Here is a 21013-nt window from a genome sequence, read left to right as displayed (position 1 = left end):
TGAAATATGAAGTTTTTGAGCAAAGCGAACCTGCGTGAATAATTTCTTCAATTCAACTCTCACGCTGCAACAATAGCTATTTTGGGCCATTCTGAAGCATCCAGCGAATTTTCAGTTTTCCACAGAAATTTGAAATCGCTCTGAAGGCTTCAAAAATGAACTTCAGAATCTACCTATAACTTTGGTCGGTGTTTATTGGACACTATCTCGACTGTTTTACAAAATTGGGGAGTTTAATTGAAGGAATTATTCGCATTAGTTCACTTTACTCGAAAAAATTTACATTCCATGAAAGTGTTCAAAAAAATGGCCCTTGAAACAGCTGTCTTGGATTTTTAAAATTACCTACCAAAAATTCGTCAAAAATCCAAAAATGAACTTGGACAATTCAAAATTTGGTTACAGTGATTTTAAAATAGGCTCTTTGGATCTAGCTTGCTTTTGTTCAAATCGTGACCGTATACCAGTTCACAAAAATACACTTGTAAGTAAGAAAATTGGCTAAATATCATCAATCATTTTGAATGATTTTTGACGATGCTTTTTCAACGACTGAAGAGTTTATTTATTTTCATACAAGTATCTATTTGTATCTGTTTTTTTTTTGTTTTTTTTTTTAGCGATCATTCGAACCGCTGTACTGATTGCAAGATGGTTTTTATGGTACTTTTATTAATCAATATAAAGATGCGATATTATCGATTTTGTTGGGTAAAAATTAGAAAATTCTGCATTTAAGTCTGTTTGGGAGGAAAATCCCCATTCCCCAAACATTTCTAGCCCTCTTATAGGCTCTCAAAGTAGAGAAAAATAACTTAATCATAAAACAATACAACAAAAATGTTCGCTTTAAATCTATAACGACACGAACTTCTACAATCAGAATAATATAATACCGGAAAGATAGGTTAATAGCAGGCAAATTTTTGATGAACACAGCTTTTTTAATAAAAATGTTCAGCTTCGTTTTCAGCTTCATTGGGAGCTGGGTGGTTTTCATACACATTCCGTCAAAATATGATTTTAAAAATTGGAAAAAAATTGAAACTGTGAGCTCTGAAGTTTGAAGTTTGGCCAGCAAGAAGTCCTTCACTCGACCTTAAAAATTCAAAGAAAATTCAATAAAGATGTTCTGCTTAATTTCCTTTCCACTTCTTTCTTTCAGGGGTAAGTTTTTTTCTCAAAACTTTAAAATTGAACGTTTCTGCGAAACATTGGAAACGTTTTGTTTCATGCAACAGAGTAATTCATCCCAACGGATGTGAAATATGTAGAAAAAAATCCATGTTCTTATCGACATGAACGCTCTGTCCAATCACTGGAATTTTAAACCTGATTGGAAGCGTTTTTGATTGAAATGTAGAAAAATAGCACTGAATTTCCACGATCTTCATTTTCCATTTCAGGAGGATTTTTTTGGAAGTACCCATCATAGCGAGGCGAATCAAAATACCTATTTAAGTAGATTTAAGTAAGTAGGTACCCAAATTACATTTCCAACAAAAAGTAATAAACTGAGAATACTAATAACTTAAAATGAGAAAACTGATAAAATGGTAAAATGAATTGTTACTGAATCAAGTTACCTATTAATTTTTCACAAGATTTACAGCAATACCTAGACCTGTGTTCTCAATATATCAAAGGCCTTGAAAGTTCAAATACTACCTTTCACTTTTAATACCTTGCTAAATTGTTTCATTTTGATCATTTATTCGACTGTAAAATCAAACGATGCACTCCAGATTACATTTAGAGTTTAAGTATTATAGAAAACTTGAGACGACCCCACAGGGAGGGGGATTAAGGTATCCTAAAAAGATTGCAAATGATCATTCGGCAGTTTATTATACATTTGAGCTGACTTTTTCGACTAAAAAATCAAAGAAATACTATAAAAAGTAAACTTAAAGAATATTTTCCCCTGTTTTCAAGTTTTTGAATGAAAAATTCTCTTATTTTCAGCCTCAACATTTGTCTGAATTTTTAATGAAAGCATGCCCTATTATCATGACCAGGGAATCAATTTTTGTTCGGGGTGAAGTAGATATGTCCCCGATTTGAACGAAATCGAGCTAGATCGAGAGAGTAGTATATGATATTCTAACCTCCCTAAAAGCACCACTCAATGAGCCAAAATTCTTTTTGTATTTTTGGTAAACTTTTTGGAAATTCTAAAAATTCAAAAAAGCAAATTTCAAAGGTCATTTTCAAACATTTTTATGAAATATGAAGTTTTCGAGCAAAGTGAACCAGTATGAATAATCCCTTTAATTCAACTCTCACACTGCAGCAACTGCTAGTTTTGGGCAATTCTGAAACCTGCGGCGATTTTTCAGTTTTCCTCAGCAATTTCAAATCGCTCTGTTACAATGTTTGGGAGTTGAATTGAAGAAATTATTCGCATTCGTTCACTTTGCTCGAAAAAATTTCCATTTTACGAAAGTTTTCAAAAATTTCCCTTGAAATAGCTGTTTTGGAATTTTAAAATTTTTTTAAAATTCGGCAAAAATCCGAAAATGAACTTAAGCGGTTGAAAATTTGGTTACTGGGATTTTAGGATATAATGCTCCTCCGATCTCTAGCTTGATTTTGTTCAAATCTTGACACTACCAGTTCACAAACGAATACACTTGTAAGAAAATCTGCTCAATGTGATTTCTAGATGTTTTTTTTTTTTTTTTGCCAAGGCCACAATGAAGAGGGCCGTTAACTACTAAAGAATTTATTCATTTTCAATCAAAGTAAGTAACTTCATCTATTTTTTTCCAAGTCAAAACTTGAGGATCTCATCTTCGAATGTAGAATCCCTCAATGAGGGGCTGAGGGGTCAACGAGTATCCAACAATTGACGAAAAAAAAAAGCAATCACAGGCAAACAAATTACCACATGTAAACAACCATGACCCCTTCCCCCGAACACATTTTCTTCATCGGGTTCACGTTGAAAAAAGAGGTTTTATGACGTACGAGTAACTGTTTGTGCACGAAAATACGTATAATTATCTATACAAGAATCCTTCAAAGGTGTTTTCTCTTTTCCCCTTTCTTTGCGTGGCCGTTCGACTGACAGATGTTTTTGGCCACTTATTTATACATAAACTGATTGGAAGCGTTTTGATTGCAAAATATATGGATCGAAAATGTAGAAAAACAGCTCGGAATATTTCGACGATCTTCGTTTTCGATTTCAAGAGGATTTATTGTTAGGAAGTATCCTTCATAACGAGGCCAATCAAAATATGTAAGTAGGAAAAATTCAAGTATCCAAATCTCATTAATCAAGAGAACAGATAAGGGTAAATGAATTGTTACTGAACCAAGTTATTAATTCTTCACAAGATTCACAGTGAACTGCATACATCACAGTTGGAAAAATAACTAAACCTACGTTCTAAATGTATCAAAGGTAAGTAAGAACTTTACTAAGAACTACTGTTGAAGGGTAATTTTACAACAAATTGCCAGCACCTAATTTACCAAAGAATTTCCCGTTTCCTATCAATCAGAAAATATTACCAATAGGTAATTTACATAGAATTACCAGTAATTTATCAAGAATTATAAAATTACCAGTAAGTATCAAAAATGACAAGTAATTTACTGAATACAATCAGGAATTTAAAGTTTTTTTTTTTCTCAAATTTGCAATAATTACTAGTTGATAGTTTATCCATAATTACAGGTGATGAACACAGCTCTTAAAAATTCGAAGAAAATTCAAAAAATGTAAGTAACAAGTTTTATTTACTGTATTTCTTTTTCACTTCTTTCTTTCAGGGGTAAGTTATTTTTTCAAAACTTTAGAATTGGATGTTAGTGCGAAACTTTGGAAACGTTTCGTTCCAGGCAACAGAGTACCTATCTACTTAATTCATTCCAATCGATAAAAAATATGTAGAAGAAAATCCATGTTCTTATCGAAATGGACGCTCTGTCCAAATCATTGGAATTTTAAGCCAGGGGAATTAAGTGTTCTAAAAAGGTATAAATAATTATAATTTCGGCAGTTTTTTGAAATAAATTTGAGTACCTATATTGCACTCGCTGACTTCTTCGACTAAAAAATCGAAGAAATACTGTAGCCAGTAAAACTAACATGCAGAATACTTAATTGTGAGCTCGTGAGGCCCATTTGACAGGGATTTTGCCAACATTTTTTAAAACGAGGAAAATTGCCCTACTTGCAAGTTTTTGGATAAGAAATAATAGATACTTTTTTCAGCGTCGACATTTGTCTGACTTCAACCATAACTCATCTGAAATTTATTCGTTATTCCAGCAGCACAATCAACGGGAAGACTTCATAATTGGATTTTCATCGATTTTTGGTATATTTATACCATGGTAATAAATTTTTGTTCGAGTATTTTTGATAGCAAGGGAAACCTTTTAAACTGGTACTGCCCGATTCAAACGAAACTGAGCTAGATCGAGAAAGCATGATCTTCTAAAGCCCCTAAAAGCACAATTCAAGGAGCCAAAGCTTGTTTTTGTATTTTTGGTGAATTTTATTAGAAAATTTACAAATTTTAAAAAACAATTTCAAAGGCGATTTTTAAACATTTTTATTATTTTTTTTTTATTTAACAAGGTTTATTACAATCTTAAGCAGACCTTAAATAAGTAATATTTCTGACTTTAAACAAGTTAGTTACATGACATGTGCAGGGTTCTTTCCAGTGAGAGTATACTCTGCTATTTTATAAAGTATCTCTCCAGTGAGAGTACTCTATTTTTTATAATATCTATGACTAAGTCGTGAGGTTTTAACTGATGGATGTTTCTTTGCTTTGATCTTGTTTTGTGTGTTTTCAACTTGAGAAATTCTTTTATCCATTTTTTTAAGCAGTTCCCAAATGTCTTTTAAGCTCGCCTGCTCTTCTAGTTCCACTGGTTCATCCGATTCATCCGTGTTATTCTTTGAAAGGTTTCTTTTGACGATTTTGGCTTGTTCAGGTTTCTGAGTTGTTATCTGCTCCTGGCTTTGAGTGGTCCTCTGCTTAACACGATCAATTACTGTCATCTTTGGTTTAGATATAGCAGTAATTTTTGCTTGATATACTGGACACCCTCTCCAGTTGGCTGTATGATCTCCATCACAATTGGCACACTTGGCTGGGTCTTCTTTCTTCTTCCTACATTGCTTTGTTTCATGGTCTAATCCACACTTAACACATTTGGGTTTCCTTGCACAGTATGTTTTGGTATGACCAACCTGCTGGCAGTTTTTACATTGAGGTAGCTCCCTTTTTTTTGCTGGAGGTTCTACCTTCACTTTAGTGTGCAACAAGAACCCCATTTCATAAATGGTCTTGTTGTTTTCTTTTGGGCTGAGATATACATAAAAGAGTGGTAATGCCACCTTATATGATTTCTTACTCACAATTTCTCCAGATTCATCTTTTTTCACCTCTGTTTTTTTAATAATTACATTGGTGACATTAATGGCATCATGTCCGATTTTAATCAATTGTAATTTGATATCCTCAGGTGAAGTGGAGGGGTGTAACCCTCTTATAACAACCTGATAGGGTTTATCTTGTTTCAACTGATATGTATGGTGCCCAATTCCATACATTTTGTGACTAGGATTCTTCCTTATAGCCTCCAGTGCCCTATACACTGCTCTAAAGCTTTGCTCATTTGAGCATGCTATTTTAACATCTCCATTAGAGAGGGTTTGCATTATAGGGGTTTCACACTCTTCCGTGCTTTCCAACATTGAAGTAAATTCAGTAATATTTTTTATTCCACTTACGTAAATAGGTGGAATACGTTTCTTTTTGAGTTTTTCACTGTAAGTTTCTATTGACTGGATGGATTTAATGCTGTCTATTGTCATATTGCTATGATTTTCCTCTGATTCGTCTGTTGATGATGTTAGTTCGCTGAGATGGTTTTCATCCTCTTTTGACTTGCCTTGATAGTGAGCTACTACTTCTCGTAAGTGGTTGATTCGTCTCTGCTGTTCTTCTAACTGTTTTTGTTGAAGTTTATTCTGTTTCACAATGTCACTGTACATAGCTGTTAGCTGGTTGTACGTGGGATCGCCATCGTTCATACCCATCATAGTTCACATTCACTATTTACATTCCCGACGCGCAGTATTTCAATTGTTTACAAATAAAAACACTCGAATAGGTAAATTGTAAATTGTTTCTTATGCATATGTGCTGCCATGAACACAGCAAAATACGTGCATCGCAATACTATAACCTCCGCGAACTAAACATTTTTATGAAATGTAAAGTTTTTGAGCAAAGCGAATCATGGTGAATTATTTTTCAGCTCAACTCTCAGACTGCAACAAACGCTAGTTTCGCTATACCCAACTATGGTCGGTGCTTATTGGACAATGGACACCATCTGGACAGTTTTACAATGTTTAGGAGTTGAATTGAAGAAATAATTCACATTAGTTCACTTTGCTCGAAAAAATTTACATTTCACCAAAGTATTCCAAAAAATTGCCCTAGAAACAGCCGTTTTGGATTTTTAAAATTTTTAAAAATTTGGCAAAAATCCAAAAATGGACTTGAACGGTTATTGAAAATTTGGTTACAGGGATTTTAGGATTTGCTCTTTCGATCTAGCTTGATTTTGTTCAAATCTTGACACTACCGGCGTTGCCTACTTTGGTCCACAGTGATAACGAGTTTGTAATAGCTTGCAACACCGCAACATTGTGTTGCTTCTCAACTACCAACACACGTCGTCTTGAAAATTCCCCTTTTTTTCTCTCCGTTTTCCCTTCGTTGTGGAACCTCTGCAGTGCGGCCACATGTCAATATAATTTCTCTCTCTCTCTGTCTCTCTATTCAGAATGATGCTTCTTGTTTGGGTAGTCGAGGGTAGTATGTATTTTTTTTTTTTTTTTTTATGTTCAATTGTTTCCACTCTCTATCTAATACCCATTAACCTTGGTTTCTTAGTAGCTCGCAAAGTAGCCCTATTGTATTGCGATAGTCAGGATCAGAATGCCAGCGTACCTGTTTCAAGGTTGGTATTTACGTATGTGTACATACTCGCGAGTTGTGAGTCGTATGAATCCACATAATTCTACCACTTCGGTAAATGGCATCGACCTTTTATGTCGATGGTAAATGGGTACAATTAGTTGGACACTTCTGAGATGGTACATTCCATAAGAAGAGGGTCGACATTGTCAGATAAGTGATAAAAAAACAAACAAGAAACAAACTTTGATTCAAGTTTTGCATATAATTTTTCATTTTCTCTTCCTTTTACCAACAATAGGTACCAACTTAAAACTCGAAATCGCATTACAACCACATAATATTTCAGGGGAAAATGCATTGAACAAAACTTGTAGAAGTTGTAGACCTCAAAATTTCCTATTAATTAACGTTAATGCCACCATAGGTACTTCATTTTTTATTGAATTCATACTCCATTTGTTCCATTTCAAAATGATTTCACAAATCACAAACAATCCTACCTAAAAAAATATGAACAAAATCAAAACTGAAGAGAATCTCATCTTACAAGGGAACCTCTTGAGGTGTCCACCTCCGATTTGAACAGGACCGCGATTTTTGGGGAAAGCATGTTCTAAACCCCCAAAATCCAAATTTTCAGCTGCCCAAGTTCATTTTTCGATTTTTGGCGAATTTTTGAAATAATCCAAAATTGACTAGGTATTTTGGTGATTTATGCTTTTTTTTTTATTAAAAAGTACGTACTTGATCAGTAAAAATGTTCAAATAAGTCCTAAAACTGATAATTATTAACCCCCCAAATCCAAATTTCGCTATTTCCAGCCATTCTGGAGGCTCCAGCGCGATTTTTCAATTTCTCCAGAATTCTGAATTTGCTCCAGAAGGAGTGAATATTAAGCTGGGCAGCTAAAAATCGAGTTGTAAGTTATACTCGACTTGTTTAACGAATTTATTCACATTTGAGCCGATTTTGGAGCGGACACCTCAAGAGTAGTTTTTTGACCAGCTTTTTTCATAATTAAGAAATCCAAAAAAAATCAAATTTTTACCGTTTGCGAGAAAATTTTCGAAATTTGCGCGAATCGCTGTATTTCGAACACAACAAACCCCCTGAGGTCGAGTTCCGCCATTTCCAGCCATTCTGGAGCCTCCATGCGATTTTTCAATTTCTCCAGAATTTTGAATTTGCTCCAGAAGGCGTGAATATGAAGTTGGGCAGCTAAAAATCGAGTTATGTGTTATACTCGAACTGTTTAGTGAATTTATTCACATTTGAGCCGATTCTGGAGGGGACACCTCAAGAGTGAGTTTTTGACAAGCTATTTTCATACCTAAGCATAATAAAAATATCCAAAAATTAAAGGGAGGCTCAAGAAAGGCTGGAAATGACGAAATTCGCTCTCGTGTGCTTAATTAATGACGAAATACAGCAATTCACGCAAATTTCAAAAATTTTCTCACAAACGAGGAATTTTTGGTTTTTGGATAGATATTTTTATTTTGAAAAAAAACTGGTCAAAAAACCACTCTTGAGGTGTCCGCTCCAGAATCGGCTCAAATGTGGATAAATTCGTTAAACAGGTCGAGTATAACATACAACTCGATTTTTAGCTGCCCAACTTCATATTCACGCCTTCTGGAGCAAATTCAAAATTCTGGAGAAATTGAAAAATCGCTCTGGACCCTCCAGAATAGCTGGAAATGGCGAAATTCGCCCTCGCGGGGTTAGTTCATGACAAAATACGGCGATTCGCGCAAATTTCAAAAATTTTGATTTTTTTTGGATTTCTTATTATGAAAAAAGCTGGTCAAAAAACCACTCTTGAAGTGTCCCTCCCAAAATCGACTCAAATGTGGATAAACTCGTTAAACAGATCGAGTATAACACACAACTCGATTTTTAGCTGCCCAACTTCATATTCACGCCTTCTGGAGCTAATCCAAAATTCTGGAGAAATTGAAAAATAGCGCTGGAAGCTCCAGAATGGTTTGAAATGGCGAAATTTGGATTTGGGGGGTTAATATCAGTTTTAGGACTTATTTTGAATATTTCTACTGATCTAGTAGGTACTTTTTTAAAAAAAATCATGAATCACCAAAATAGTCAATTTTGGATTTTCAAAAATTCGCCAAAAATCGAAAAATGAACTTGGGCAGCTGAAAATTTGGATTTGGGGGTTTAGAACATGCTTTTCCCAAAAATCGCGGTCCCGTTCAAATCGGAGGCGGACACCTCAAGAGGGTTCCCTTGTTAAATACCAATGTGCCTACACGGAAAATTAAAGATTCGTTCGATAAATGATTTTAAAACTTACTAAAAAGCTAAAAAATTCTCCAAGAATTCATTTGCGAATTTTTTTTTTTCATTTAAAAGACAAAAAAAAGCCTAAAATTGCTTGAAAGTTGTTTCAGGGCCTAAAAAAATAAACAAATCTCTGCATCGAGACAGCAATTTAAAAAAATACCTGTGCCAAGAAAAGCACCACACATGCTTTAAAAAAAAAAAAAATCGTGCCAAAAATAGAACCAAAACCAATGTGTAAACATTGAATTTTTTTAAACAGTTGATGCAGTTTTTGCCATGAGTAGTCTATGCAGGGTCGATTGTATTCGTATATAAGTAAGTAGAGCATAGAATGTTGTCAATTTTACATCCAAAAAGCTCAACCACCTATGGGTCATTCGAAAATGATTTTTCTCGATCACTAAAACTGTTCGTTTCAGATTTGAACTAAACCACAATTTGGCTTGAAACCCCCATACGTATTAGGGAGAAACTCGTCTGTTTTCAGCTGTTTCGTAAAATTTTTCCTCAAATTTACGAATTTTGATTTTTTTCAAAATTCTCTTTTTTGCTCTATAAAGGTCTCCTTAAATTGAAAAAATGATAATGACACCAGTAGTTGTTCAGAATGTTGAGTACTAGTGCAAAACAAGGGGTTTCAAAATAATGTTAATTACCTACTCTTGTCTACCTATCTTCCTACCAAGTTGGGTAGAAAAATTGAAGTGGGAAATAAACACTCGAAACTCACGTATTCCACTAGTAATTGACATGCTGAACAACTTTTGTTATCATCATTTTTTTGATTAAACGGTTCTTTCACTTGAAATAGATCAAGATCAAATAAGAATTTTGACAAAAATCAAAATTCATCAATTTTGAGTGTAATATGGCCGGAAAATTATCGCGAAACATGCCTTCCCACTAATTTGAGGTCGCTGAACATGAATTTTTATTCAATTTCAACACAATTGCACCCCCCAATCCAGCCAATTGTATTTCACCACAAATTCCACCCCCCACCCATAAGACATTTTTTTTTTGAAAAAATAATCTGTGGGCTAATCAATGATGTTCTGATTGAGCCATATACCAATTTTCAGCTTGTTTGGATGGTTTGCGGCCAAAATAACCCTAAAAAACACATTTTTAGTTCGTTTCTCGCCTAAGCAAGAAATATCCACTGTAGGAATATGAGCTATACTCGACTTTTCATCGCAATCTGAAACTCCAGCAGAAATAGTGAAAAAATTCATTTCCTGGAGTTGTAAATATCAGAACAAGCTGAAATTTAGCATACGACTGTTTCAGTAGAACATTGATATGTCTGTACACAAATTTTTCAAAAAAATAAATTTTAGGAGGGGAGGAGCAGATTTTGGGATGAACTTGATGGTGAGGGTTTTTGGTTCAAAGTTGGGCAAAAATAGAATCAAAATTCGAGTTCTGCGACCTTGAATTAGTGAGGAAACGTGTTTCGCAATAATTTTTTGTCTTTATTTGGCCAAAAATTGATAAATTTTAATTTTTTCAAAGTTCTGTTTTGCTCAACTATAAGCAAAATGATCGTTTAATCAAAATAATGATGATAACAAAAGTTGTTTAGCATGTCGTGCACTAATGAAATACATGGATTTCAAATGATTATTACCTACTTTCGTCTACCTACTTCCCACCAAGTTGGGTAGGTAAATGAAAATAGGAAATTATCACTCGAAACCCCCGTATTCCACTAGTACTTGGCATGCTAAACAAGTTTTGTCATTGCATTTTTTTCGATTAAGACAGTCATTTTCTTATAATTGAGCAAAACAGAATATTGAAAAAATTGAAATTTGTCAATTTTGGGCCAAATCTGGCCAAAAAATTATTGCGAAACACGTTTCCTCACTAATTCAAGGTCGCAGAACTCGAATTTTGATTATATTTTTGCCCAACTTTGAACCAAAAACCCTCACCATCAAGTTCGTCCCAAAATCTGCTCCTCCCCTCCTAAAATTTATTTTTTTGAAAAATTTGTGTACAGACATATCAATGTTCTACTGAAACAGTCGTATGCTAAATTTCAGCTTGTTCTGATATTTACAACTCCAGGAAATGAATTTTTTCACTATTTCTGCTGGAGTTTCAGATTGCGATGAAAAGTCGAGTATAGCTCATATTCCTACAGTGGATATTTCTTGCTTAGGCGAGAAACGAACTAAAAATACGTTTTTTATAATGGTCGTAGGTCTAGTTTCTATAGTTTATTATAAATCGTCTTAGTTACTTATTTAATATTTTTTCGAATAATTTGATTTACATTTGAGTCTACTTTTTTCATACATCAATATCGATGGTTTGGTTTCGATCATATATTTAGGTATACAAACCTTTCTGATGGACAAGTAAGGGAGGAATTGTTGACTCTGAATGGGTTCCAAATCGGTTCGAATGAGTATTAATTTTATTTTCTTCGTCTGAAGGAGCGATGAGCATCGAAAGAAAATACTGATTTTGTCGATAGATAGGTACTTGAGAAGATACCTAGGTATAGAGAGAAAGCAAAGGGTTTGACATCGATCGTTTTGTAAAAATTAATAATAAAAAAAAGACTAAAAAAACTAAAATTTTGGTACCTAGGTCTCAAAATGATCGTAAATTATCTCAACATTTTCATAAACTCGCAAAAAATTTGCAAAAATGTATATCTTTTCAAAAAAATGGAAACTTTTCTGAAATATTTCACCTTGTTTTGCGTGATCAGTAGGTACCTATTAATAATTCTTACTCCAAGCCTCTACCCTTTATAAATGCTTCAATAGATCCAGGGTGGGGTAGGGAATGGAAGGAGAGAAGGGTTTGGTCAATGAAGTACACCTGAAAATCTTTGTACAACAATAAACATTGTATTTTTTTCCAATTTTTTTTTTGCAAAAATTTATTTTTATGAATTTTATGATGAATAAATTAAAAGTTGTTTCTTTTCCTTCACAAATAACCGATTGAAGCTCAATTTCGTACCTACAAAATGGGCCTGGCTCATATAACTCGTTTTTTTTTCTTTTTGAAAGAAAATGAATCAACTTTTCAGTCAGCACTGCAAAAACACGAATACGAAAAAAAAGAGTTGAAAGAAGCTACTCAAAGTTGGATTTGAGTTGGAAAAAAAACCTCTCTTGCTTCGCCCTTTCCGAAAAAATTCATCTGTAAAATCTCAGCTGCTCAAACGAGCTTTTCAATTTATTTATTTTAAATTTTTTGAATCTTATTTTGAAAAGTTCATTGACTTCAAAGGCTCTGAAATCTGCGATTAGAAAGCTAGAATTTTTACTGAAGATAATTATCTGTGGCCATACTTTTCGGAAAACCATTTCAAATTTGAGAATTAGGGTTGAAGAGGTACGAATAACAATAAATAATTATACAGATAGGTATAGTATGCTTTTTTGTTCTATGATTTTATATTAGACATCGAATAATGAATTTTCTTCAATTTGGGAATGCTTAGTGCATGGAAAATGATTGAATGTGATCAGATTTGAGTTCATAATCGAATTAGATTTGTCTTGATTTGTTCAGATCCAATTTTTTCCACTAATAGGATCTCTCATTTTGTACAAAAAATCAAAAATTTAATAGTAGATAGGTATATACTTTTAATTATTTGAACTTTGAAGTTGATAATTAAGCAAAGTTTATCAATTTTATAAAATACCTACCTATCTAATCTATTCAAATTAACAAATTTCTTCCAGTAAAAATTCTGTAGGTACTGTTGAAATTCTTTTCAGTGTTTCATACGTACCTAGTACCTACTCCTACAAATACGTATTTCAGTAGGCTATGTGTATTTGGCGCCAAATAGACACTGCCTTGGCAGACACTCATCAATCAGCTGGGCGCATTACAGCTTAGATAGAGGGTGTAAGGGATGGTTAAGGGATGAATGAAGTTGCATACCAATGCTATACATATGCTGCAATGCTGCCGTCAGCAGTACAACTTCACACATTTACACAATAAAAAAAAAAAAAAAAGGATGTTCTCTTGGTTACTGCGAATATTCCAATATAAAGAGAGAGAACAATAAATGAAACAGAATAGGAACGAATACCTGCTTCACCAGTGCATGTCAGGCCACACTCTCAAAACAAATAACCAGTTTAATGTACAAGGGATTTTTAAAAAGATGAGCAGAAAGCACAAACTGGCTGAAAACCTTTCCGAGGGAATTTATTCCCTCCTCGTAGCTGGATGGTTGGCTGCCTTTCGTTTGTCTCTACTGCGTAGTGCTACTTTCACAATATCGTAAATAATACTGTGGACCAAAGTAGGTAGTGCCGACACTACCAGTTCACAAAATGAATACCTACTGTTATGTTGTTATATCTGGCAACTATGTAAACTTGTAAATTGATAAAATCTTATCGTAGATATCATTGTGTTGTCGAAATGTATAGATTATTATGTATGTGAATATTTTTGTCCTGTTAAATTTTGAAGTTATTAAAATGTATAAAATGATTCGTAATAATTTTAATACAGCCAAAAGACACTACAAATGGCGCAGTCGCGATTAAATGATCAGTTTCTAGTTATTATCGAATAATTTGTATAATTCGTGATTATATTATGGCAACGTTAACTGCGGAACAAGTTGCTGCATTGTTGCAGTCCGTAGCCGAACAGTCTCGTAATATAGCTGCTTTAGTGGCTAATTTGAGCGTTGCTTCATCAAAAGATACGTCACCTCAAGTACAGCTGATCCGTTATGATGATTCCGTTGAGACATTTTCCGATTTTGTCGAAAGATTCGAGCATTATTGTACAGCTCAGAAGTTATCGGATGTGGCAAAAGTTCCTACGTTCATATCACTGTTACAACCGCACGTATACAGATTGTTAAAGTACCTGTGTTTTCCGGCAAAAGTAGATTCAAAGTCATACAAAGATCTTACCGAATTGTTAATCAATCACCTTTGCCCGAAACAACTAGAAATTCCGGCTCGACATACCTTTCTAAATAGAAAGCAAGGTGAAAATGAGTCGATAATGCAGTACGTATCAGAATTACGAAAATTATCGCTGCCGTGCGGTTATTCCGAAGATATGCTAAATATAATGCTCCGAGACGTTTTTGTGAGCGGTTTGCGTTCACCGGAGATGCTTAAACGATTATTTAGCGAAAAAGATTTGACTTTTAAATCTGCTCAAGAAATAACTGCGGGTATGGAAGTATCAGCAAAAAATACCGCAGAAATGACGAATGGTTCGAGGAAGGAAGCAAGTGTACCAGTAAATGCACCTGATTCGATGCTTAAAAAATTGAATAAATTTAAAAAGTCATCATCACAACGTTCGAATGATAAACGGAAGGATGATAAGAGTAAGTCCGAAGATGGCATTGTATGTTTCAAATGTGCCAAACCAGGACATCGATCTCCAGCCTGTACTGCCAAAAATTTATCGTGTTCGTTTTGTAAAAGCGATCAACATGTCGCGGAAGCTTGCCGTAAGAAAAAAAGACATGAGAAGAATAAGGCGAAAAAGTTGAAATTGTTTCGTGAAGCGTCGCCTAATGATTCGTGTGATGATAACGAAAGTTCAGTTTTCAATTTATATGTTATTCGTGAAAGTAAACAATCCGAATCGCCAATATTCGTGTCAGTTAATGTAAACGGTTCTAGTGTCAAATTCGAATATAATATGATACCGGCGCGGCTAAAACTGTTATCACTCGTTCATGTGCTTCGCGTTTGAACCTAAAATTAAAAGCAACTAAAGTGCGTTTTGAAGATTTCAGTTCGAAAATTGTGTTACCGCTTGGTGTGGCCGAAGTCGAGTGTAAATATCAGAACACTAAACAATGTCTCGAATTATTCGTTGTCGATGATAAATATTCGAGTGTCGTTGGTCGTAATTGGATTCGTCCATTAAAAATTGGAAAATTACCTGACGATGACGATGTTTCGTGTATTCGAGGCCTAAATACCAAATTCGATGAACTTCAAAGCCTTATCACAGAGTATGCAGACATTTTCGATAAAAAAGTTGTTCCTGTGAAAAATAAAGTTGTTACGTTGCATTTGAAAGAAAATGCTAAGCCTGTTTTTCAACGTGCTCGAGTCGTTCCATTAGCTTTGGTGCCTGCTGTCAATAAAGAAATCGACAGATTGGTTGCTGAAGGATTATGGGTAAAAGTAGACTATTCCGAATGGGCTTCGCCGATCGTTCCGGTCCTGAAAAGTAACGGAGATGTACGTTTATGCGGCGATTATTCGGGTACTCTCAATGACCAATTGCACGTTACTCAGCATCCGTTTCCACCCCCCGACGAAGTATTAGCTCATATGGCTGGCGAAGAATTCACTACTCTCGATGTACGAACAGCATTTTACCATATGCTGGCTGATTACGCGTCATCATTGATGATGGTGTTAAACACGCTTCGAGGTTTATTTCGTCCTACGTGTATCCAGTTTGGTGTTGCTTCAGCGTCGGCGGAATGGCAAGAATTTATGGATCGAATTTTCCGAGATCTGTGCATGAAAGTTCATGACGATTTATTCATGACTGGTAAAAATCGAAAGGAACACTTGGATCGACTCAGAAAAGTGTTTCAAGTATGCAGAGAATTTGGCGTTCGTTTGAATTTCGAAAAGTGCAAATTTTTTGAACCGAAAGTGACTTTTTTGGGTTACTGTGTCGATAAAAATGGAATTTCGAAGAAGCCGGATAAAGTAGCTGCCATTTTAGAAGCGTCGAGACCAACAACTGTTACAGAAGTAAAATCGTTTACTGGTATGGTAAATTTTTATGCCAAATTCTGTAGTCAGTTGGCTTCCATTGCGCAACCGTTATATGAAGCTACCAAAGGCAAAACCGGCAAAGATGCTATTAATTGGAATAGTAAATGCCAAGTTGCTTTCGATGCAATAAAACAAGAGATCGCATCACCGAACGTGTTAATTCATTATTCTCCTAAGCTTCCATTGGTGTTATCTGTTGATGCAAGTCCAGTTGGTATTGGCGCAGTATTGTCTCATCAAGTTGGAAAAGATGAGCGGCCAATTGTCTTTGCGTCACGTGTGTTATCTGCAGCAGAAAAGAACTACTCCCAGTTGGATAAAGAAGCGTTGGCGATAAAATGGGGAGTTGAAAAATTCTTTTACTATCTCTATGGCCGTCATTTTACGCTGATTACCGATCATCAGCCACTTGTGCATATTTTTTCGAAGACGAAGAAGCTGCCTGCGTTATCCGCTACTCGACGTTTGCATTATGCGATTTTTCTGCAAAATTTTGATTTTGATATAAAATATCGACGTTCTGAGGATCACGGTAATGCAGATTTTTTGTCAAGATTTCCGAGAAATGTCAAGGAAGCTGTCGAATTGTTCGATCAAAGCGTAAATCGAATTCATCAGCTAATTTTTCAAGATTGTCCACTGACAGTACGTGAATTGAGTAATGCTACCACGAAGGACAAAGATCTGTTAATCCTTCTTGAAAAACTTAGATCTGGCGAATCCTGCGAAGATTACAGTCTACATGAAGGTGTTATAATGAAAGGTGTTCGTATTGTTATACCAGAGATATTGCAGAACCGCATTTTAGCCGAACTCCACCAGGGTCATTTCGGTGTGGTTAAAATGAAGCAATTAGCTCGTACTACGGTATTTTGGAAGAAAATTGATTCTGACATTGAACAGATGGTTCGCAATTGTGAATCTTGTATTGCCTTTCGACCAGAACAGACAAAGACGAAAACCCACTTCTGGGAATATCCTGCTACGCCTTGGGAAAGGATACACGTCGACTTCGCAGGTCCATTCCAAGGACAAATGTTTTTATTGGTAGTGGATGCGCATAGTAAATGGATAGAAGTAGAAATCGTTCCTACAACATCAACGAAGGTAGTAATTTCGGTACTACAGAAGTTATTTTCAACTTTTGGCATTCCGAAAGTTATTGTTTCAGACAATGGTACTGCCTTCACGAGTACAGAGTTCGATAAATTTCGCACAGCTTATGCAATTGATCATAAAACATGTGCTCCATTTCATGCAGCGTCAAATGGACAGGCTGAGCGTTTTGTTTATACCTTAAAACAAAGCTTACGTGCGTTGAAGAAAGAATCAGCAGATACCGATAGTCAAGCTGCAGTTCAAGAACGTTTGAATAAGTTTTTATTTGCTTATCGTAGAGCTCCGAGTATTGCAACTGGCCAATCACCAGCCAAGTTGATGTTAGGTCGTGAGCTGCGTTCGTTATTAACAGTTTTCCGTCCAGATTTGAAATCTCGAGTTGACAAAAATCGAAAACAAGTATCCTTTAATGATCCGGATTATAAGGTTTCCGAGAAAGTTGCTGTTCGAGATTATTCCTCACGAAATCAACGTTGGGAGGTTGGTACAGTCATAAATAAAGACGGAGTACTGAACTATACTATTCAATTGCCGGATAGTCGGTTGGTTCGTCGACATGCCGACCAAATGCGACCTGTTGGAAATAATGTTATGATGAGTACACCGTCATCAGTCCAACAGCAGATTCCACCAACGATGAGGATTTCACCGAAGAAATCGCCATCAGTTACTCCGATGACTCCTGCTAAACCTGCTACTGTTCAAAACCAAGCAGAACCCGCTATAGAAGTTGTCGATGCATCATCTACGCAGCCAGCAAAAGCTGCGTCTCCGATAGTTGGGCCAATTCCTGTAAGAAGGTCCGAACGAACAAGAAAGGTCCCAGACCGTTTAAATTTGTAAAATAATTTTCCGAAGTATTCTTCTTAGAAGGGAGAAGTGTTATGTTGTTATATCTGGCAACTATGTAAACTTGTAAATTGATAAAATCTTATCGTAGATATCGTTGTGTTGTCGAAATGTATAGATTATTATGTATGTGAATATTTTTGTCCTGTTAAATTTTGAAGTTATTAAAATGTATAAAATGATTCGTAATAATTTTAATACAGCCAAAAGACACTACACCTACCTACACTTGTAAGTAAGAAAATCTGCTCAATTCATATCTGGATGATTTTTTTTGCCAAGACCATAATGAAGAAGACGCTTAACTACTGAAGAATTTATTCATTTTCAATCAAAGTAAGTAACTTCATCTATTTTTTTCCCAAGTCAAAACTTGAGGATATCATCTTCTAAAGTTAAAACCCTCAATGAGGGGCTGAGAGTTCGACGAGTTTCCAACAATTGACGGACCAGGGAACAATCAAGGAGAAAGAAATTACCAGATATAAACAACCATGACCCCCCCGGCCCTTCATAACACATCCTCTTCATCGGCTTCACGTCGAAAAAAGAGGATTTATGACGTAACTGTTTGGGCACGAAAATACGTACATAATATACGAGAATCCTTCAAAGGCTTCTTCTCTTTTCCCCTGTCTTTGTGTGGCCGTTCAACTGACAGATGTTTTTGGCCAATTATTTATAGAACTATTCGGACCAATAACGAGAAATAGGCGATGGTGTTTTTCGGCCTTAATTTACATACTGTCGTAAACATTTCGTAAAATGCTTTCAGCCCCAACTCGAGTTGGTCTAAATGTAGGCACCTCATCGTTCTAACCTACCATCGAGTATTAAGGTACAACTCACGAACAATCCGAATATGGTAGGTATGATAAGGATCTTATTGTGTTAGTAAGTGGTTACTTTTCCTATAGGATCTGATAATTGGGAACCAAGCAGACAGGCGAATATCTGGTACCGTACATATATTTCTTCATTTCGACTTCTTCGAAGCTTACAGAGTTCTGATCCAACGAGCTCGTATATAAATAGGTAAAATGGAAACACGTGTATCAACTTTTACAACACGCATAGGCATAGGCTGACCAGGATGGCCGATTAATACCTACATATAATTTAATGAAATCTGGGGTGCCCACCTCCTACACGCTTAATGCTGCTATTTGTTTCGATAAAACACGAATGCAATATACCGGGTGTCCTGAAACAGTACCTATAGTCGATTAATTCGTTTGCTGCGGTAAAGCAGACTACTAATATGGGAATTTGGAAAGAAATCGTTCAATAAATTCAAGAAGATAAAAACTGAAAATATGAATCCTGAAATCGAATTTTCAGCCAATTTCAATATTCAATTGTACGATTTAGAAAGAGAAAGGAAAACAAAAAATCTGTGATTTATTTAAAAAATCGGAATGTGATATTGACATTTTTCTTCAATCTCCAAAACAAATCGGAGGTAAATTATGGCATTTTTTATCTTGAAATGAAAAAAAATTATGACATCTCAAAGTTGGTTTCCTTGTTTCACAGAAATGAATCCAGAGGATCTTTTATTTGAAGCTTGAATAATGAATTCCTGACAAAATACCAGACAGATATTACCTACAAGCCATCAATTATTCCCTGATTGCAAGATAGTTTTTGCATTTGGTTTCACCATAAGTAGGTATGTAATACAAATATTGGCGCTGCAAAAGCTGAAAGCGCCGACCAGATATATTGAAAAATTAAAATTCTGACTAGAATGTGCAGTAGGTACATATTTCATGACGGATTTTTGTAGGGAGCTGAGATAAATGCAATTGAACTATGTGTTTCAGTTGCTGTATTTATATTTTGTGCATTCCATCGAGAACAGTGTTGAATTAGATGGTTGAAGCTGAATAAAAATGTTTCAAGATGATGCCGATTTTTCAACAAAAACTAGGCAGAAGAAGTTGGCTCATTCATTGACCGATCCTGGATTTTTTTTTAAATTCGAGGATCTCGAAGCTAGTCAGGTTCGGTTGAAAAATAAAGCTTTCAAGAAGTACATATTAATATTTCATGGAAAAGTGGTATCCTGTAGGCCGAAACTGATCTGAAACATTTTTAAATGCAGATTTTTTTTTTTTAAATTACCTAACTATAACAAACAATGGGATAGAAAGCCAGAATTATGTCCTTGAACATTCGTAGGTATATTGGAAGCTGTACTTCAACAAATCTATGACATCAAGTCTTGGATATCATAATCATAATCACTCAATATTGTTGATGCACTTATAAAAACTATAAAATATAGGGACACGAATACAGTTTTGTATAATTCTCCCAAGTATTGTCAACCCACACTCAATCATGAATAACTCCCATTTTAAACATTTCTGAATGCTGAGTACAATGTTGAGGAGGTTTTTGAGCATTGCAAAACCTTACACCCCTTACAGAACTCCACCATAATGAATTATATTAATACATTTCACGCAAAATCAAGCAGATAATGAAGATGATAATTAAACGATTTTACTCCAGGTTAACTTCTGGGTGGCTGAATATTATCTTTGAACTCATTCTCAGTTCGTCAAGTTGAAAGTAACCTCTGGAACACAGGTGCTCCTGTTGACTTTGATGGTGAATCATCTAGTATACATTTCAACATCACGCAGTCACAGTCGTTCATCCTTGGTCAAGTCAAGAATCAAATCCCAATAATCAATATAAAGTCCAAAATATTTTTATATGTGTACTTAAGTGACTCATAAGAAAACTAAAAAATGGAAAAGTTCATAAATGCAAATAGGTATAAGGGAAATCATTTTATATTTGCATGTATTTGAACTCATAAGTGATTAGTTGAACAACTCACAAGTAAGTGGTTTTTTTTCATCGTGGTTTTGTAATTCTCAGATGAAGAAAAAACTAGGTATAGTTATCGTCTCAAATTCATTTGAAGAATGAAAACAATAGAGAAATGGAAAAAAGGAATGATTTGTGAATTATTTTGGATAGACGATTTTTAA

General features: G+C 35.0%; 2 protein-coding genes across 2 annotated transcripts; both read left to right on the top strand.

Annotated features, from left to right (window-relative positions):
* Window positions 1-13607: 13607 nt before the first annotated feature.
* LOC135844530 (uncharacterized) lies at window positions 13608-14995 on the top strand. The gene has a single exon (XM_065362754.1). It carries the CDS (start codon window positions 13861-13863, stop codon window positions 14986-14988), a length of 1128 nt encoding a protein of 375 aa, XP_065218826.1. The 5' UTR covers window positions 13608-13860; the 3' UTR covers window positions 14989-14995.
* A 99-nt stretch (window positions 14996-15094) lies between these two features.
* LOC135845111 (uncharacterized protein K02A2.6-like) lies at window positions 15095-17999 on the top strand. The gene is made up of 2 exons (XM_065363576.1): window positions 15095-15110; window positions 15211-17999. Exons 1-2 carry the CDS (start codon window positions 15095-15097, stop codon window positions 17997-17999), a joined length of 2805 nt encoding a protein of 934 aa, XP_065219648.1.
* The last annotated feature ends 3014 nt before the right edge of the window (window positions 18000-21013 follow it).

This window comes from Planococcus citri, chromosome 4, assembly GCF_950023065.1.
Source record: "Planococcus citri chromosome 4, ihPlaCitr1.1, whole genome shotgun sequence".
Taxonomy (NCBI): Eukaryota; Metazoa; Arthropoda; class Insecta; order Hemiptera; family Pseudococcidae; genus Planococcus; species Planococcus citri.
The sequence above is the reverse complement of the archived record's forward strand: the minus strand, read 5'-3'. Positions and strand labels throughout refer to the sequence as shown.

Excerpts from the sequence above, each read along its gene's own strand:
- LOC135844530 (XM_065362754.1), top strand. The coding sequence starts at position 13,861 with ATGGCAACGTTAACTGCGGAACAAGTTGCTGCATTGTTGCAGTCCGTA.